At 39.6% G+C, this 13,255-nt stretch overlaps 1 protein-coding gene across 1 annotated transcript in view; it reads right to left on the reverse strand.

Annotated features, from left to right (window-relative positions):
* The window catches only part of CC2D2B (coiled-coil and C2 domain containing 2B), a 140,470-nt gene that overhangs the window by 85,601 nt on the left and 41,614 nt on the right, over nt 1-13,255 (reverse strand). Inside the window, exon 10 of the mRNA XM_066354598.1 lies at nt 9,437-9,577. Coding sequence (XP_066210695.1) covers nt 9,437-9,577 — 141 coding nt within the window. The remainder of the gene's footprint in view (nt 1-9,436; nt 9,578-13,255) is intronic.

Genomic DNA, 13,255 nt, shown 5'->3' on the forward strand with positions numbered 1-13,255 from the left:
TCATTAAAATGGTTTTAAAAATATATGCCTTTTGGCCTGACCTGTGGTGGCGCAGTGGATAAAGCGTCGACCTGGAAATGCTGAGGTTGCCGATTCGAAACCCTGGGCTTGCCTGGTCAAGGCACATATGGGAGTTGATGCTTCCAGCTCCTCCCCCCCTTCTCTCTCTCTGTCTCTCCTCTCTCTCTGTCTGTCTCTCCCTCTCCTCTCTAAAAAAAATGAATAAATTAAATTAAAAAAATCCAAGAAAAGCACAATACCTTTAAAAAAAAAAAAAATATATATATATATATATATATATATATATATATGCCTTTTGCCTTCTGAAATAAAATATAGTGACCCTAGTGTGGATATTAATTGTATGAGCTTGAGACTTCACTAACTCTGTTGAAAAACTAGACCTATTAGTGCCACTATAGAATTTGGGCAAGTTACTAAACTATGTGTTGGTCAAGTAAGTTTGTAAAATCTGATTTTTATGTTTGCTCGCTTATAGTTTGCATTGGGGGCTGGGCAGCGCAGATTACTTTCCTGTTTAGGAAGGGCCATTGCTTTGCTAATGTTTCCTGGAGGAGAGGTTTTTGCTCCAGAAAGTTTTGAAAAGAGAGAGCAGGTAGAGAAGAAGCAAAAAGAAGCCGTGTTTGCAGAGTGAGAATAAAGAGAATGCAGGGTGCTAAAGAAGAAGCCAGTCTGCAGAAGGAGGAGAGAAAAGCCATGTTGGCAGGGAAAGGAGTGCTGATGGGGAACCAGAGCTGAGGGGCTTTGGAAGCCCTGCTGAGGCTTGTGGGGGCCTTTGATTCTAGTAGAAACCAGAGAAGATTCTCCTGGTTGTGGTACCGGAGAATGTGTCAGGGCTTTGGAAGTCACTGAATGAGAGGGAAGTGTTTTCCCTGTGTGTTTGCTCATCAGCTGGTGTGAGACTTTAATAAAGGAATGGCTCACCATTTTTTGGCTCCACTGTTTCTTTACCATCTGCCCAAATTCAATGAAAACCTGCATGTGAATGACCACGACGGTGGTGGCCCCTGGCCTTACAGTATGCTATGCCTTACTATTCTAATTTGAAAATTGTGTTGTTATGAGGATTATATGCCCTAATCTATGTAAGTGCTAAGTCTAGTGTTTGAAGTATAACACTCAATAATATTATTGTTTTTCTCTAATTCAAGGTACTTAGTATGAACATCAAGTAACTTATTGTTCTTTAATATAATGGCTGTCAAATTGTGTCCTACTAAAATCACTAGGAAGCTTTTTTAAAGTTCTTGCTGTCCAGATCATACCTGATACCAATTACATCAAAATAGTGGTTTTCAAGCTCCCCCAGGTAGTTCCAGTGTGTAATAAGTTAGAAAATAGGTGCTTTAATGTCCAGAATCCCTTTTGGGAAAGATTATTGAGACAGTGATCTTAGGTCCATAGCTTCCTCCTTTCTATTCAGTAGCTCTGAGAATGCTGAAGGTCCCATGTTCTTAAACTAAATGTTGTGATTTTCCTGCTTATATAGCTTGCATTTTTTAAATTTATTAATTTTAGAAGAAGAGTAAGGGAGAGGGAGAGAGAGAACATCGATTTGTTGTTCCACTTCTTTATAGATTTATTGGTTGACTCTGTATGGGCCCTGACTATGGATGACACTCTAACCAACTGAGCTACCTGGCCAGGGCCTACCTTGCCCTTTCTTTATCTTTTCAAAAGTTCCTTTGACAGTTATCTGGATCCCTAGGCACTTAACAGAGAACACAGATGAAGACAATATATAGGTTCATCAGTGCTGAGGTTTGGGTTCCATGGCCAAAAAACAGGGTCTGTAGCTACTTGCCAAGCCAGTTTCTCTGAGTTGAACACAGTGTTGCTAACATTTGAATAGGAGAGTTTATTGCCTAAATGAGAAGAAAGGGCTATATCCTCAACCTCTTGCTATCTCATTCAGCCACTATCACCCCATAAAACTTGTTCTGAGACCAATAATCTTTTTAATTTTTTAAATTTTATTTAGAAAATTAACTTTAACATAGTGACATTGATCAATTAGAGTACATATAGGTTTCAGATAAACATTTCTATAGCATTTTAACTGTTGATTATGTTGTATGCCCATCACACAAAGTCAAATAATTTTCCATCACCTTATATTTGTTCCTCTTTACACCCTTCCCCCACCCCTACCTCATCCCTTTCCCCAACACCCCCTTCTCCCTGGTAACCACTTCACTTGTATCTAAGTCCATGAGTCTCAGTTTTATATCCCACCCATGTGTGAAATCATACAGTTCTTAGCTTTTTCTGATTTACTTATTTCACTCAGTATAATGTTCTCAAGATCCATCCACGTTGTTGTAAATGTCACTATGTCATCATTTCTTATAGCTGAGTAGTATCCCATTGTATATATGTACCACATCTTCTTTATCCAGTCCTCTGTTGAGGGACACTTTGGTTGTTTCCATGTCTTGGCCAATGTAAATAGTCCTGCGATGAACATGGGGTGCATGTGTCTTTATGTACCAATGTTTCTAAGTTTTTGGAATAGATACCCAGTAGTGGGATTGCTGGGTCATATTAATTCTATTATTAATTTTTGAAGAACCACCATAATTTCTTCAATAATGGTTGTACACTAATTTGCATTCCCACCAGCAGTGAATGAGGGTTCCTTTTTATCTACAGCCTCTCCAACACTTGTTATTATCTGTCTTGCTGATAATAGCCAATCTCACAGGTGGGAGGTGGTATCTCATTGTAGTTTTGATTTGCATTTATTGGATAGCTAGTGAAGATGAGCATCTTTTCATATATCTGTTGGCCATTTGTTATTTTTTTTGTTTGTTTTGTTTTGTTTTGTATTTTTCTGAAGTTGGAAACGGGGAGGCAGTCAGACAGACTCCTGCATGTGCCCGAACGGGATCCACCCGGCATGCCCACCAGGGGGCGATGCCCTGCCCATCTGGGGCGTTGCTCTGTTGTGACCAGAGCCATTCTAGCGCCTGAGGCAGAGGCCACAGAGCCATCATCAGCGCCCGGGCAAACTTTGCTCCAATGGAGCCTTGGCTGTGAGAAGAAAAGAGAGAGACAGAGAGGAAGGAGAGGGGGAGGGGTGGAGAAGCAGATGGGCACTTCTCCTGTGTGCCCTGGCTGGGAACCGAACCCGGGACTTCTGCATGCCAGGCCGACGCTCTACCACTGAGCCAACTGACCAGGGCTTCTGTTGGCCATTTGTATGTCCTCTTTGGAGAGGTGTCTGTTCAATAACCCCTGATTAGAGCTGTTGTTTGCCAATATCAACTCTAATGTAGTTGGCTGCCTGTTTTGTTGTCAGTTTCTTTTGCTGTGCAGAGGTTTTTTAGTTTGATATAGTCCATTCATCTATTTTTACCTTTATTTCCCTTGCCCTTGGGGTCAAATTCATAAATTGTTCTCTATAGTCAAGGTCCATGAGATTAGCACCTATGTTTTATTCAGGTAATTTATTATTCTGGATGTTATATTTAGGTCTTTGACCCATTTTGAATTAATATTTATGCAGGGGAACAAACTGTAGTCAAGTTTCATTCTTTTGCATGTGGCTTTCCAATTTTGCCAGCATCATTTATTGAAGAGGTTTTCTTTTCTCCATTATGTGCTTTTGGCTTCTTTGTTGAAGATGATTTGTCTATATGTATAGGTGGCTCTTTTCCAGGCTCTTGATTCTGCTCCACTGGTCTGTATGTCTGTTTTTCTGCCAATACCATGCTGTTTTGGTTATCATGGCTCTATAGCATAATTTAAAGTCAGGTAGTGTAACACCTCCGGCTAAATTCTTTTCCCTCAAGATTACTTTGACTATTCAGGGGTTTTAATGGTTCCATACAAGCATGGTAATTTTTTGTCCTATTTATCTAAAAAATGACATTGGGATTTTGATAGAGATTGCATAAAATGTGTATATTGCTTTGGATAATATGGTCTTTTAAACTATGTTGATTCTTCCAATTCATGAACATGGAATATTTTTCCATTTCATTGTCGTTTTCAATTTCTTTCAATAATGTTTTGTAGTTTTCAGTTATATAGTTCTTTTACATACTTGTAAATTTATTTCTAGGTACTATATTTTTTGTTTCAATTGTAAAAGGAATTTTTCTTTTAGTTCATTTTCCGAAGTGTCATCGTTGGCATATAGGAAAGCAGTGGACTTTTGTATATTGATTTTATGTAACTTTACTGTATTGGTTTATTGTTTCTAATAGTTTTTTTGGTGGAGTCTTTGGAGTTTTCTATATACAGGATCATGTCATCTGCAAAAAGTGATACCTTTACTTCTTCTTTCCCAATATTGATGCTATTTATTTCTCTTGCCTGATCTCTCTGGCTAAAACTTCCAATACTATGTTGAATCACAGTAGTGAGAGTGGGCAGCCTTGTCTTGTTCCTGATTTTAGAGGAAAAGCATTCCTGTTTTCATCATTTAGTATATTAGCTGATGGTATCATGTATGGCCTTTATTATGTTGAGGTACTTTCTTTCTGTTCCAATCTTATTGAGTGTTTTAAATATAAAGGGATGTTGTATCTTATAGAATGCCTTTCCTGCATCTATTGATAGGATCATATAATTTTTGTTCTTTGTTTTGTTAATGTGGTGTATTATGTTGATTGATTTCCATATGTTGAACCATCCTTTTGCTCCTGGAATGAATCCCACTTGATTGTGATGTATTTTTTTAAATGTTGTATTTAATTTACTAGTACATATTTTTTTTTCAGGATTTTTGCTACCATATTCATTACAGATCTTGGTCTATAGTTTTCTTTTTTTGTGTTGTCCTTGCCAGGTTTTGCTATGAGGGTTATGTTGGCCTCATAAAATGTGTTGGAGAGTATTGCTTCTTCTTCCATTTTTTGGAAAACTTTGAAAAGGGTAGGTACCAAATCTTCTTTGAATTTTTGGTAGAATTCACCAGTGTAGCCATCTGGTCCTGGACTTTTGATTTTGGGGAGGTTTTTGACAGTTGTTTCTATTTCCTCCCTGCTTATAGGTCTGTTTAGGTTTTCCACTTCTTCATGACTTAGTATAGCAAGATTGTATAGTTCTAGGAATTTATCCATATCCTCTAGATTGTTGAATTTGGTGGCATATAATCTTTCATAATATTCTACTATGAGCCTTTGTATATCTATGATGTCTGTGGTAATTCCTCCTCTTTCATTTTGAATTTTGTTTATATGAGTCCTTCCTCATTTTTCTTAGTGAGTCTAGTCAGTGGTTTGTCAGTTTTATTGACCTTTTCGAAGAACCAGTTCTTTGTTGTATTAATTTTTTCTATAGTTTTTGTTCTCTATTTCATTTAGTTCTGCTCTAATTTTTACTATTTCCTTTCTTCTGCTGTCTTTGGGTTGCCTTTGTTCCTCTCTTTCTAGTTCCTTAAGTTGTGGTTAGGTTGTTCACTTGGGATCTCTTTTTCTTGATATACTCCTACTCCTGTAATGATATAAACTTCCCTCTTATTACTGCTTTCCCTTCACTATAGAAATCTTGACATGTTGTGTTGTCATTTTCATTTGTCTATATATATCCTTTGATCCCTGCTTTTATTTCTTCTTTGACTCAGTCATTTTTTAGAAGTATACACATATTGTTTAATTTCCATTTATTTTTGTTTCTTTACTTTATTTTTACAGTTGAATTCTAATTTCAAAAACTTATAATCAGAAAATATGCTTCGTATAATTTCAATCTTCCTGAATATGTCTCAGGCATATGGTCTATGCCTGAGAATGCTCCATGCACACTGGAGAAGAATATATAAACTGAAGTTTGGAGATGATGTGTCCAATAAATTTCTATTATGTCCATGTGGTCCAGAGTGTCCAAGGCTAATATTTCTTTTTTTTTTTAAGTTTTTTTTGTTTGGGTTTTTTTTTTGTTTGTTTGTTTGTTTTTGTACTTTTCTGAAGCTGGAAACAGGGGAGGCTGATATTTCTTTACTGATTTTCTGTTTGGATGTCCTATCTAAAGCCATCAATAATGTGTTGAAATCCAAGTATGATTGTGGTTTTTTTTATAAATAAATTTTTATTATAATGGGGTGACATCAATAAATCAGGGTACATAATTCAAAGAAAACATTTCCAGGTTATCTTGTCATTTAGTTCTGTTGCATATGATTGTGTTTTTGTCTGCTTCTGTTTTTGGGTCAGTTAGTAGATGTCTTACATATTTTGGTGCTCCCTGGTTCAGTGCATATATATTAAGAAGTGTTATGTCTTCTAGATACATTGTCCCTTTTATCATTATGGAATGTCCATCTTTGTCTCTGGTTACCTTTGTTGTCTTGAAGTCAGCATTGTGAGATATGAGTATCGCTATATCTGCTTTTCTTTGGATATTATTTGCTTGGAGAATCATTTTTCAACCTTCCACTTTGAATCTACTTTTGTCCTTCCAGCTTACATGTGTCTCTTGAAGGCAGCAGCATATGTTTGAGTTTTGCTTTTTGATCTAATCTGCTACTCTGTGTCTCTTTATTGGTGAGTTCAGTCCAATTACATTTAGAGTAATTATTGACACTTGAGGATTTCCTATAGCCATTTTATGTTTTGCTTTCTGGTAGTTCTATATCTTGTTTGGTTCTTCTCTTTTTTGTTTCTGCCAGCTGTTTTTTGTTTTGTGGTATTCCATACTTCTTTCCTGTTTCTTCTTTTATTAAGCTGTGTGTTTCAGTAGTGGGGTTTTTTTTGTGGGTGGTTACCATTAGGTTATTAAGAGTCCTTTGTCTTATGAGTGCTTCTGTACTCTATCCTTCTTTGCAACTGCAGATTTTTATTCTCTATCAGCCCTAACAATAGCCATCTCAGGCTTTTGGATGTTCCTTCCCACTTCTCAACAGATCTGGGGACCGGATGTGGAACACCTCTGTTCTTCAGGGGAGAGAGTGGCTCTGGAAAGCTAGCTGTGGGGTTTGTCTCTGCCACTTTCTGTACTGCAGGGTGAGGGAGGTGAGATCTGGGAGGCTGGAGGGCCACACTCTAGCTTTCTCTCTGTCTCTGCCAAGTGCAAGAACACTGCTTATGACATTGCACTCTGGCCTCTTTAGTTTTTCTCCTTCTTTGCCCCTTTATTTCACCACTCCTCCTGGCAGAAGGAGACCCAGTCACTCTGAGTTTCCCTCTCCATACCCCTCAGACAAAATCCAGAGACCCAAACTTCCTTCCTCCTTGTAGTCCAACAGAGAAAAAAAAACAAACAAACCAAAACCCCAGATCCTCCAGGTTTGTCTCCTCTCCTCTCCAAAGCCCATCATGAATGCTTTTTATCTTTCACCCCCTCTTTCCATCTCATCCCATCTTTAGTCCATTCAGTGTGTGGATCTTCCAGGCTTGCCTTTGAGTCCAGCTGGGTTCCTTTGCTGCATTATATTTGTTGAAATTTCACTGGGAGAGATCAGGAGTATCTCTCTTGCCTCCATTACTCTAACGTTATCCGAGATTAATAATCTCAATGTGAGAAAATCCAATGAACATTTTTAGTTCTGGACTGATATTGCTGAAACATTCAACACTGCTGACCACTTCCTCCCAATTAAAATACTCCCTTTTCTTTACCTTAGTGGCAAAACACTCTAACCGATGCTTCTCTGTCCCGCCTGTTTTCTCCCCTTCTACCAAGCCATTCAAAGTAGTTTTTCAAGATTCAGTACTCAGTTCTATTCTAATCTCATTTTCTACCCTCTCTCTAAGTAGCTTCCTACACAGATAGGGCTTCAATTAACTATTCTTATATCTAAGATTTCCACATTTTTCTTTCTAGCCTAAACCATTCATCCACCTGCCAATTCTACTGTTTTATTTAGGGATATCTTAAAGACTTATCAAATTCAATATGCCCAAACAAAATATATGAAAAAAAGGTAACCTGAGCTCAGTGTCTAGGTCCCAGGCCTTCTTGTCATCAGTATTGCCTTTCCTGTAGGCCTGGCTTCAAGCTTATCAAAGTAAGCTTCCAAGGACTGTGATTGTTGTGAGGTCACTAGTGGTAAACTTGGCCAGGAAGTAGAGTTCCTAGGAGTATCTTCAAATATTCAGCTTTCCTGGTTAACCAGAATGATATTTTAACTGTTCAAACTATATACCCTTAGATAGGACCTTTGGGGCTAGCTATCTTGGGGCCAAGCTACTCACTAAGACCTTGGAATTTACTTCAGAATTCTCCTGCCAAAAGCAATCTGGGGAGGCAAACCTGAAGTCCTGCAAAAGTTGTATGTTAAATGTCAGAAAAAACAAATTCAAAGGGCCTCAGATAGGACTGGAGGTTAGTAAGAATAAGAGTAGGTTGTGAGCAGGCAATATTGGTCAAGAGGTATTGCTGTGAACAAGCTTATGGCATCTGTGGCTCTTCTTTTCTGCCCAGGGGTTCCCAATGCATGATATCAGATTAGGTTAGAGAATTAGAGTCAAGTCAGCAAGTTTACATGAATTTAGGAGTCTATGACAAAGTTCCATGCTGGGTAAGGTGTAGAAACTGTCAGAAGCACCATCATTAAAAACCATTGCAAGACTGGTCTGGTTAGAGCGTCATCCCAAGACACCAAGGTAGTGGGCTCAATCCCTCGTCAGGGCACATACGGAAAGTGACCAATGAATGCACAACTAAGTAGAACAACAAATGAATGCTTCCCCCCTCCTTTCTCTGTCTCTTAAAAGCAAGCAACAATAACAAAACAAACAAACAAAAACAAACACTGCAGCAGGAAAACTGACAAAGTAGCTTTCTTAATTGTCTGAAATTACATTATCTTTTATAATTTTGAGGGGGGAAAAAAGACCAAGGAACAATGGATTATATGGAGGAGACCAGATATTTTGCAATGTGAGTTCACACTTAGCTTCTGTGAGTAACAAGTATAGTTTTTAATTGTAACTATCTCCTCCACTAGACATGATGTTTTTATGACTTACATGTTTTTCTTAGGAGTATGATTTCTGAGTCTTTGTTTAACTTTATAATAAAGTACCAAACTATTTTCATAGTCACTGTACAATTTTGCTCTTCACTAGCAATCAGAGTTCCTATTGCTCATCTTTGTCAGAATTTACCGTTTTTTAATTTTTTGTTTGAATTTTAGCCATTCTAATATGTGTGTAATATATTCCAGCATGGTTTCAATTCACATTTCCCTATTGATGTGAAATGATGTTGAGTATTTTCTCATATGTTCATTTGCCATCCATCTATGTTCTTCAGTGAAGTGTCTTTTCAAGTCTTTTGCCCATTTTTAAGTTGATTTGTCTTATTAAGTCTAAGAATTATTTATATATTTAAGATACAAGTCCTTTTTTGACTACATCAAATAATTATCTAGCTTCTTGGTTTTCTCCAAGTTACTGTGAATTCCCAGTTAATCAGATTCGGTACAGTTCCTCAGGAAAGCTGTAAGAAAAAAAAACCCACTCACCTCTGAAACTGTAACTTTATTGGGGTGCTTGTAAATCCTTGCTGTTGTCGAAGGCATTTTATCTGTTTCCAAGTCTGTGATATATTGCGTAGTAAGGAGAAGTCCTTTTCCCTTTCTAAGTAATAGAGCTGTTTTGTATTACTACAACAATAACGGTAGATAAAGAAGATAAAAATATATATTGGTAGATTAGAACTATTTAAGTCATTAAAATGGCCTGGAAGAACATATTACATGATATATTTTTTTCATTTTACCCACATCTTAATATAGAGACTGAAACTCCATTCAGTGACTCATTTCTTTATGACTTAAAAATGTTTTCCACTAGGTCCTGGCTGGTTGGTTTAGTGGTAGAGCATCAGCCTGGCATGTGGAAATCTGGGCTTGATTCCCAGCCAGGACACACAAGAGAAGCATCCATCTGTTTCTCCACCCTTGCCCCTCTCCTTTCTCTCTATCTCTCTCTTCCCCTCCCATAGCCAAGGCTCCATTGGAGCAAAGTTGGCCCAGGTGCTGAGGATGGCTCCATGGCCTCCACCTCAAGCTCTAGAATGGCTCCAGTTGCAAGAAAGCAACACCCCAGATGGGCAGAGCATTGACCCCTAGTGGGCTTCCCAGGTGGATCCCGGTTGGGCACATTCAGGAGTCTATCTCTCTGCCTCCCTGCTCCTCACCTCAGAAAAACACACACACAAAAAAAAATTTTTTCACTATACAAAAGTAAGCTACTAAAATCCACATATTTCCAAAATTTTTGGACATTCTGTAATACTTGTTTTAGATTAACAATTAGAACCATTGCTTCAAATTTAGAGATTATTTTCCTTATCAGGCAGTGACATATTACTTGGATATTGAAGTAATATACTGTTTTATTTATTTATTTATTTATTTATTTATTTTGCATTTTTCCGAAGCTGGAAACAGGGAGGCAGTCAGACAGACTCCCGCATGCGCCTGACCGAGATCCACCCGGCATGACCACCAGGGGGTGATGCTCTGCCCCTCTGGGGTGTCACTCTGTTGCATCCAGAGCCATCCTAGTGCCTGAGGCAGAGGCCACAGAGCCATCCTCAGTGCCCGGGCCATCTTTGCCCCAATGGAGCCTTGGCTGCAGGAGGGGAAGAGAGAGACAGAGAGGAAGGAAAGGGGGAGGGGTGGAGAAGCAGATGGGCACTTCTCCTGTGTGCCTTGGCCAGGAATAGAACCTGGGACTCCTGCATGCCAGGCCGACGCTCTACCACTGAGCCAACTGGCCAGGGCCTGTTTTATTTTTTAACTTATTTTTTCTTTTTTTCCCATTGACTTGAAAGAAAGGAAGGAGACAGTGGGGGTGGGTGGAGAAGCATGAAATCATTGTTCTACTTAGTTGTGCACTCATTGACTGCTTTTCATATATACCCTGACCAGGGCTCAAACCAAGGGACCCAGATATGCAGCCAGCAACCCTAGAATTGAGCCAGCAACCTCAGCACTTCAGAATGCTGCTCTATCCACTGCACCACCAACCAGGACTGTGAAGTAATATATTGTTTTAAAAGATGCTTATTTTCTTTGTTATCCCCTATATATTCTCTCTTTCATGAAGTTTAATACCTGTTTCTACAGGATCTCCTGTTAGACTTTCCAATTAAGATGAACTTGGCTTGCCTAACCAGGCAGTGGCACAGTGGATAGAGTGTTGGCCTGGGATGCTGAGGACCCAGGTTCAAAACCCAGAGGTTTCTGGCTTGAGTGCAAGGTCACCCACTTGAATGTGGGATCATAGACATGACCCCACGGTCACTAGCTTGAAGCCCAAAGGTCGCTGGCTTAAGCAAAGATTCACTGGCTCAGCTGGAGCCCTCTGGTCAAGGCATGTATGAGAGAGCAATCAATGAACAACTAAGGTGTCACAACTATGAGTTGATGCTTCTCATCTCTCTCCCTTCCTGTCTCTCTCTCTCTCTCTCTCTCTCTCTCTCACACACACACACACACACACACACACATACACACACACACACACACACGATGAACCTGGCTTTATCTTCTGCCTTTGGCACTCCATGAAGCCATTTGAATGAGAGTCAAGATTGCTAGTGTTTAATAAATACACTCCTTGTTAAATCTGGCTTAACCTTTAATTTTTAAGTCTTCTCCTTTACCTTGTTTTTGGCCTTTGTAGAGACCTTACCCTTTTGCCATCTCAGAAATATGTTTATAAAGATATTTGTGTTTTATCAGACATTTTTGTTTTCATTAGAAGGTTCATTCAAGGAATCTAATCTACCATACTAATAGAAATAGAAACCTGGCCCAGGCCGGTTGGCTCAGCAGTAGAGCATCAGCCTGGCGTGCAGGAGTCCCGGGTTCTATTTCCAGCCAGGGCACACAGGAGAAGCGCCATCTGCTTCTCCACCCCTCCCTCTCCCCTTCCTCTCTGTCTCTCTCTTCCCCTCCCGCAGCCGAGGCTCCATTGGAGCAAAGATGGCCCGGGAGCTGGGGATGGCTCTGTGGCCTCTGCCTCAGGCGCTAGAATGGCTTTGGATGCAACAGAGCGATGCCCCAGAGGGACAGAACATTGCCCCCCTGGTGGGCATGCCGGGTGGATCCCGGTCGGGTGCATACGGGAGTCTGTCTGACTGCCTCCCCGTTTTCAGCTTCGGAAAAAAGAAAAAAAAAAGAAAAAAAGAAAAGAAAACAAATAGAAACCTATTGTTATTCATTATTCATTTAGTAAATATTTACTGGATTCTTACTACATGCCAGACACTGTGCTGGTTAAGGGGTATACAAAGATAAAAAGACATGCTCTCTGGATCAAAGAAACTTATACACATATAAATTAATCAATGCAATAAAACGTTATAGGTGTTATGATAGAAGTCCACATAAGCTAGAGTGTGGGCATAAATAAGAGAATAGTAGACAACAGGAAGAAAGAACATGATAGAGTATGTGACATTCAAATTCAATTCAAATCAGTAAATACCTAATAGATAAGCATAATGTGGCAGAAAATATTTTAGGTGCTTGTAACTAATATCCAACAACAGAAAAGATAGAGCAAATAATTACAAATATGATGAGTATTATGAAAGTGAAAATATATAAGTGCTATGTGAGTATAAAAAGAATTTAATCAGAGAGACAAGATAGCACTGGAGTAGGCGGACGTACCAACATCCACCTCCCAGAACCAAAGTGGATTACAAAATAGTTTTAAGAACTATCATCTGGAAAAACCAACTTTGGACTAAACTAAGAGGACTCTTCAACCAAGGAACACTGAAGAAGCCACACCGAGACTGGTAGGAAAAGCAGAAACTCAGAGAAGGCTGCCCAGCTCCCCGGAGTGAATGGCAGCCAGGAGAGACTCGCGTGGCGGGAAGTGAGTTTAGCAGAGAGGGGAGGGTCCTGAGTCCCAGGAACAAAGCCCCAGCCTGCAGCCCCAGAGCCTAGAAGAGGCGTAAGGACAGTATTTAGCTGAAAACAAGTCAGAATACTGTTTGTGAGAAAGAATCTGATTTCTCAGACCCAGGATTCTTCTTAAAGGGACCGCGCAGAAAACCTCTTTCACAACCACTCACCCGGGGTTCTGGAGAATGGGGAGAGAGGAGAGGACCGGAGTAGCAGGAAGAGAGTGTAATCTAGGAGGCACAGGGAGAAACATTTTGGGAGACAGCCACCCTAACCCCTGGGAAAAGTCGCTCCCCAAATCTGAAGTGAATATTCCCCCTGGAAACAGCAATACCAGCAAAGGGAAGCAGGATGCCAGCCAAACAAGTTCTCCTGCGGCACTCAGAGCAGAGTTGCTTAGAAGGAGGGAGCTTT

The sequence above is a fragment of the Saccopteryx leptura genome, chromosome 13 (genome assembly GCF_036850995.1).
Source record: "Saccopteryx leptura isolate mSacLep1 chromosome 13, mSacLep1_pri_phased_curated, whole genome shotgun sequence".
Taxonomy (NCBI): domain Eukaryota; kingdom Metazoa; phylum Chordata; class Mammalia; order Chiroptera; family Emballonuridae; genus Saccopteryx; species Saccopteryx leptura.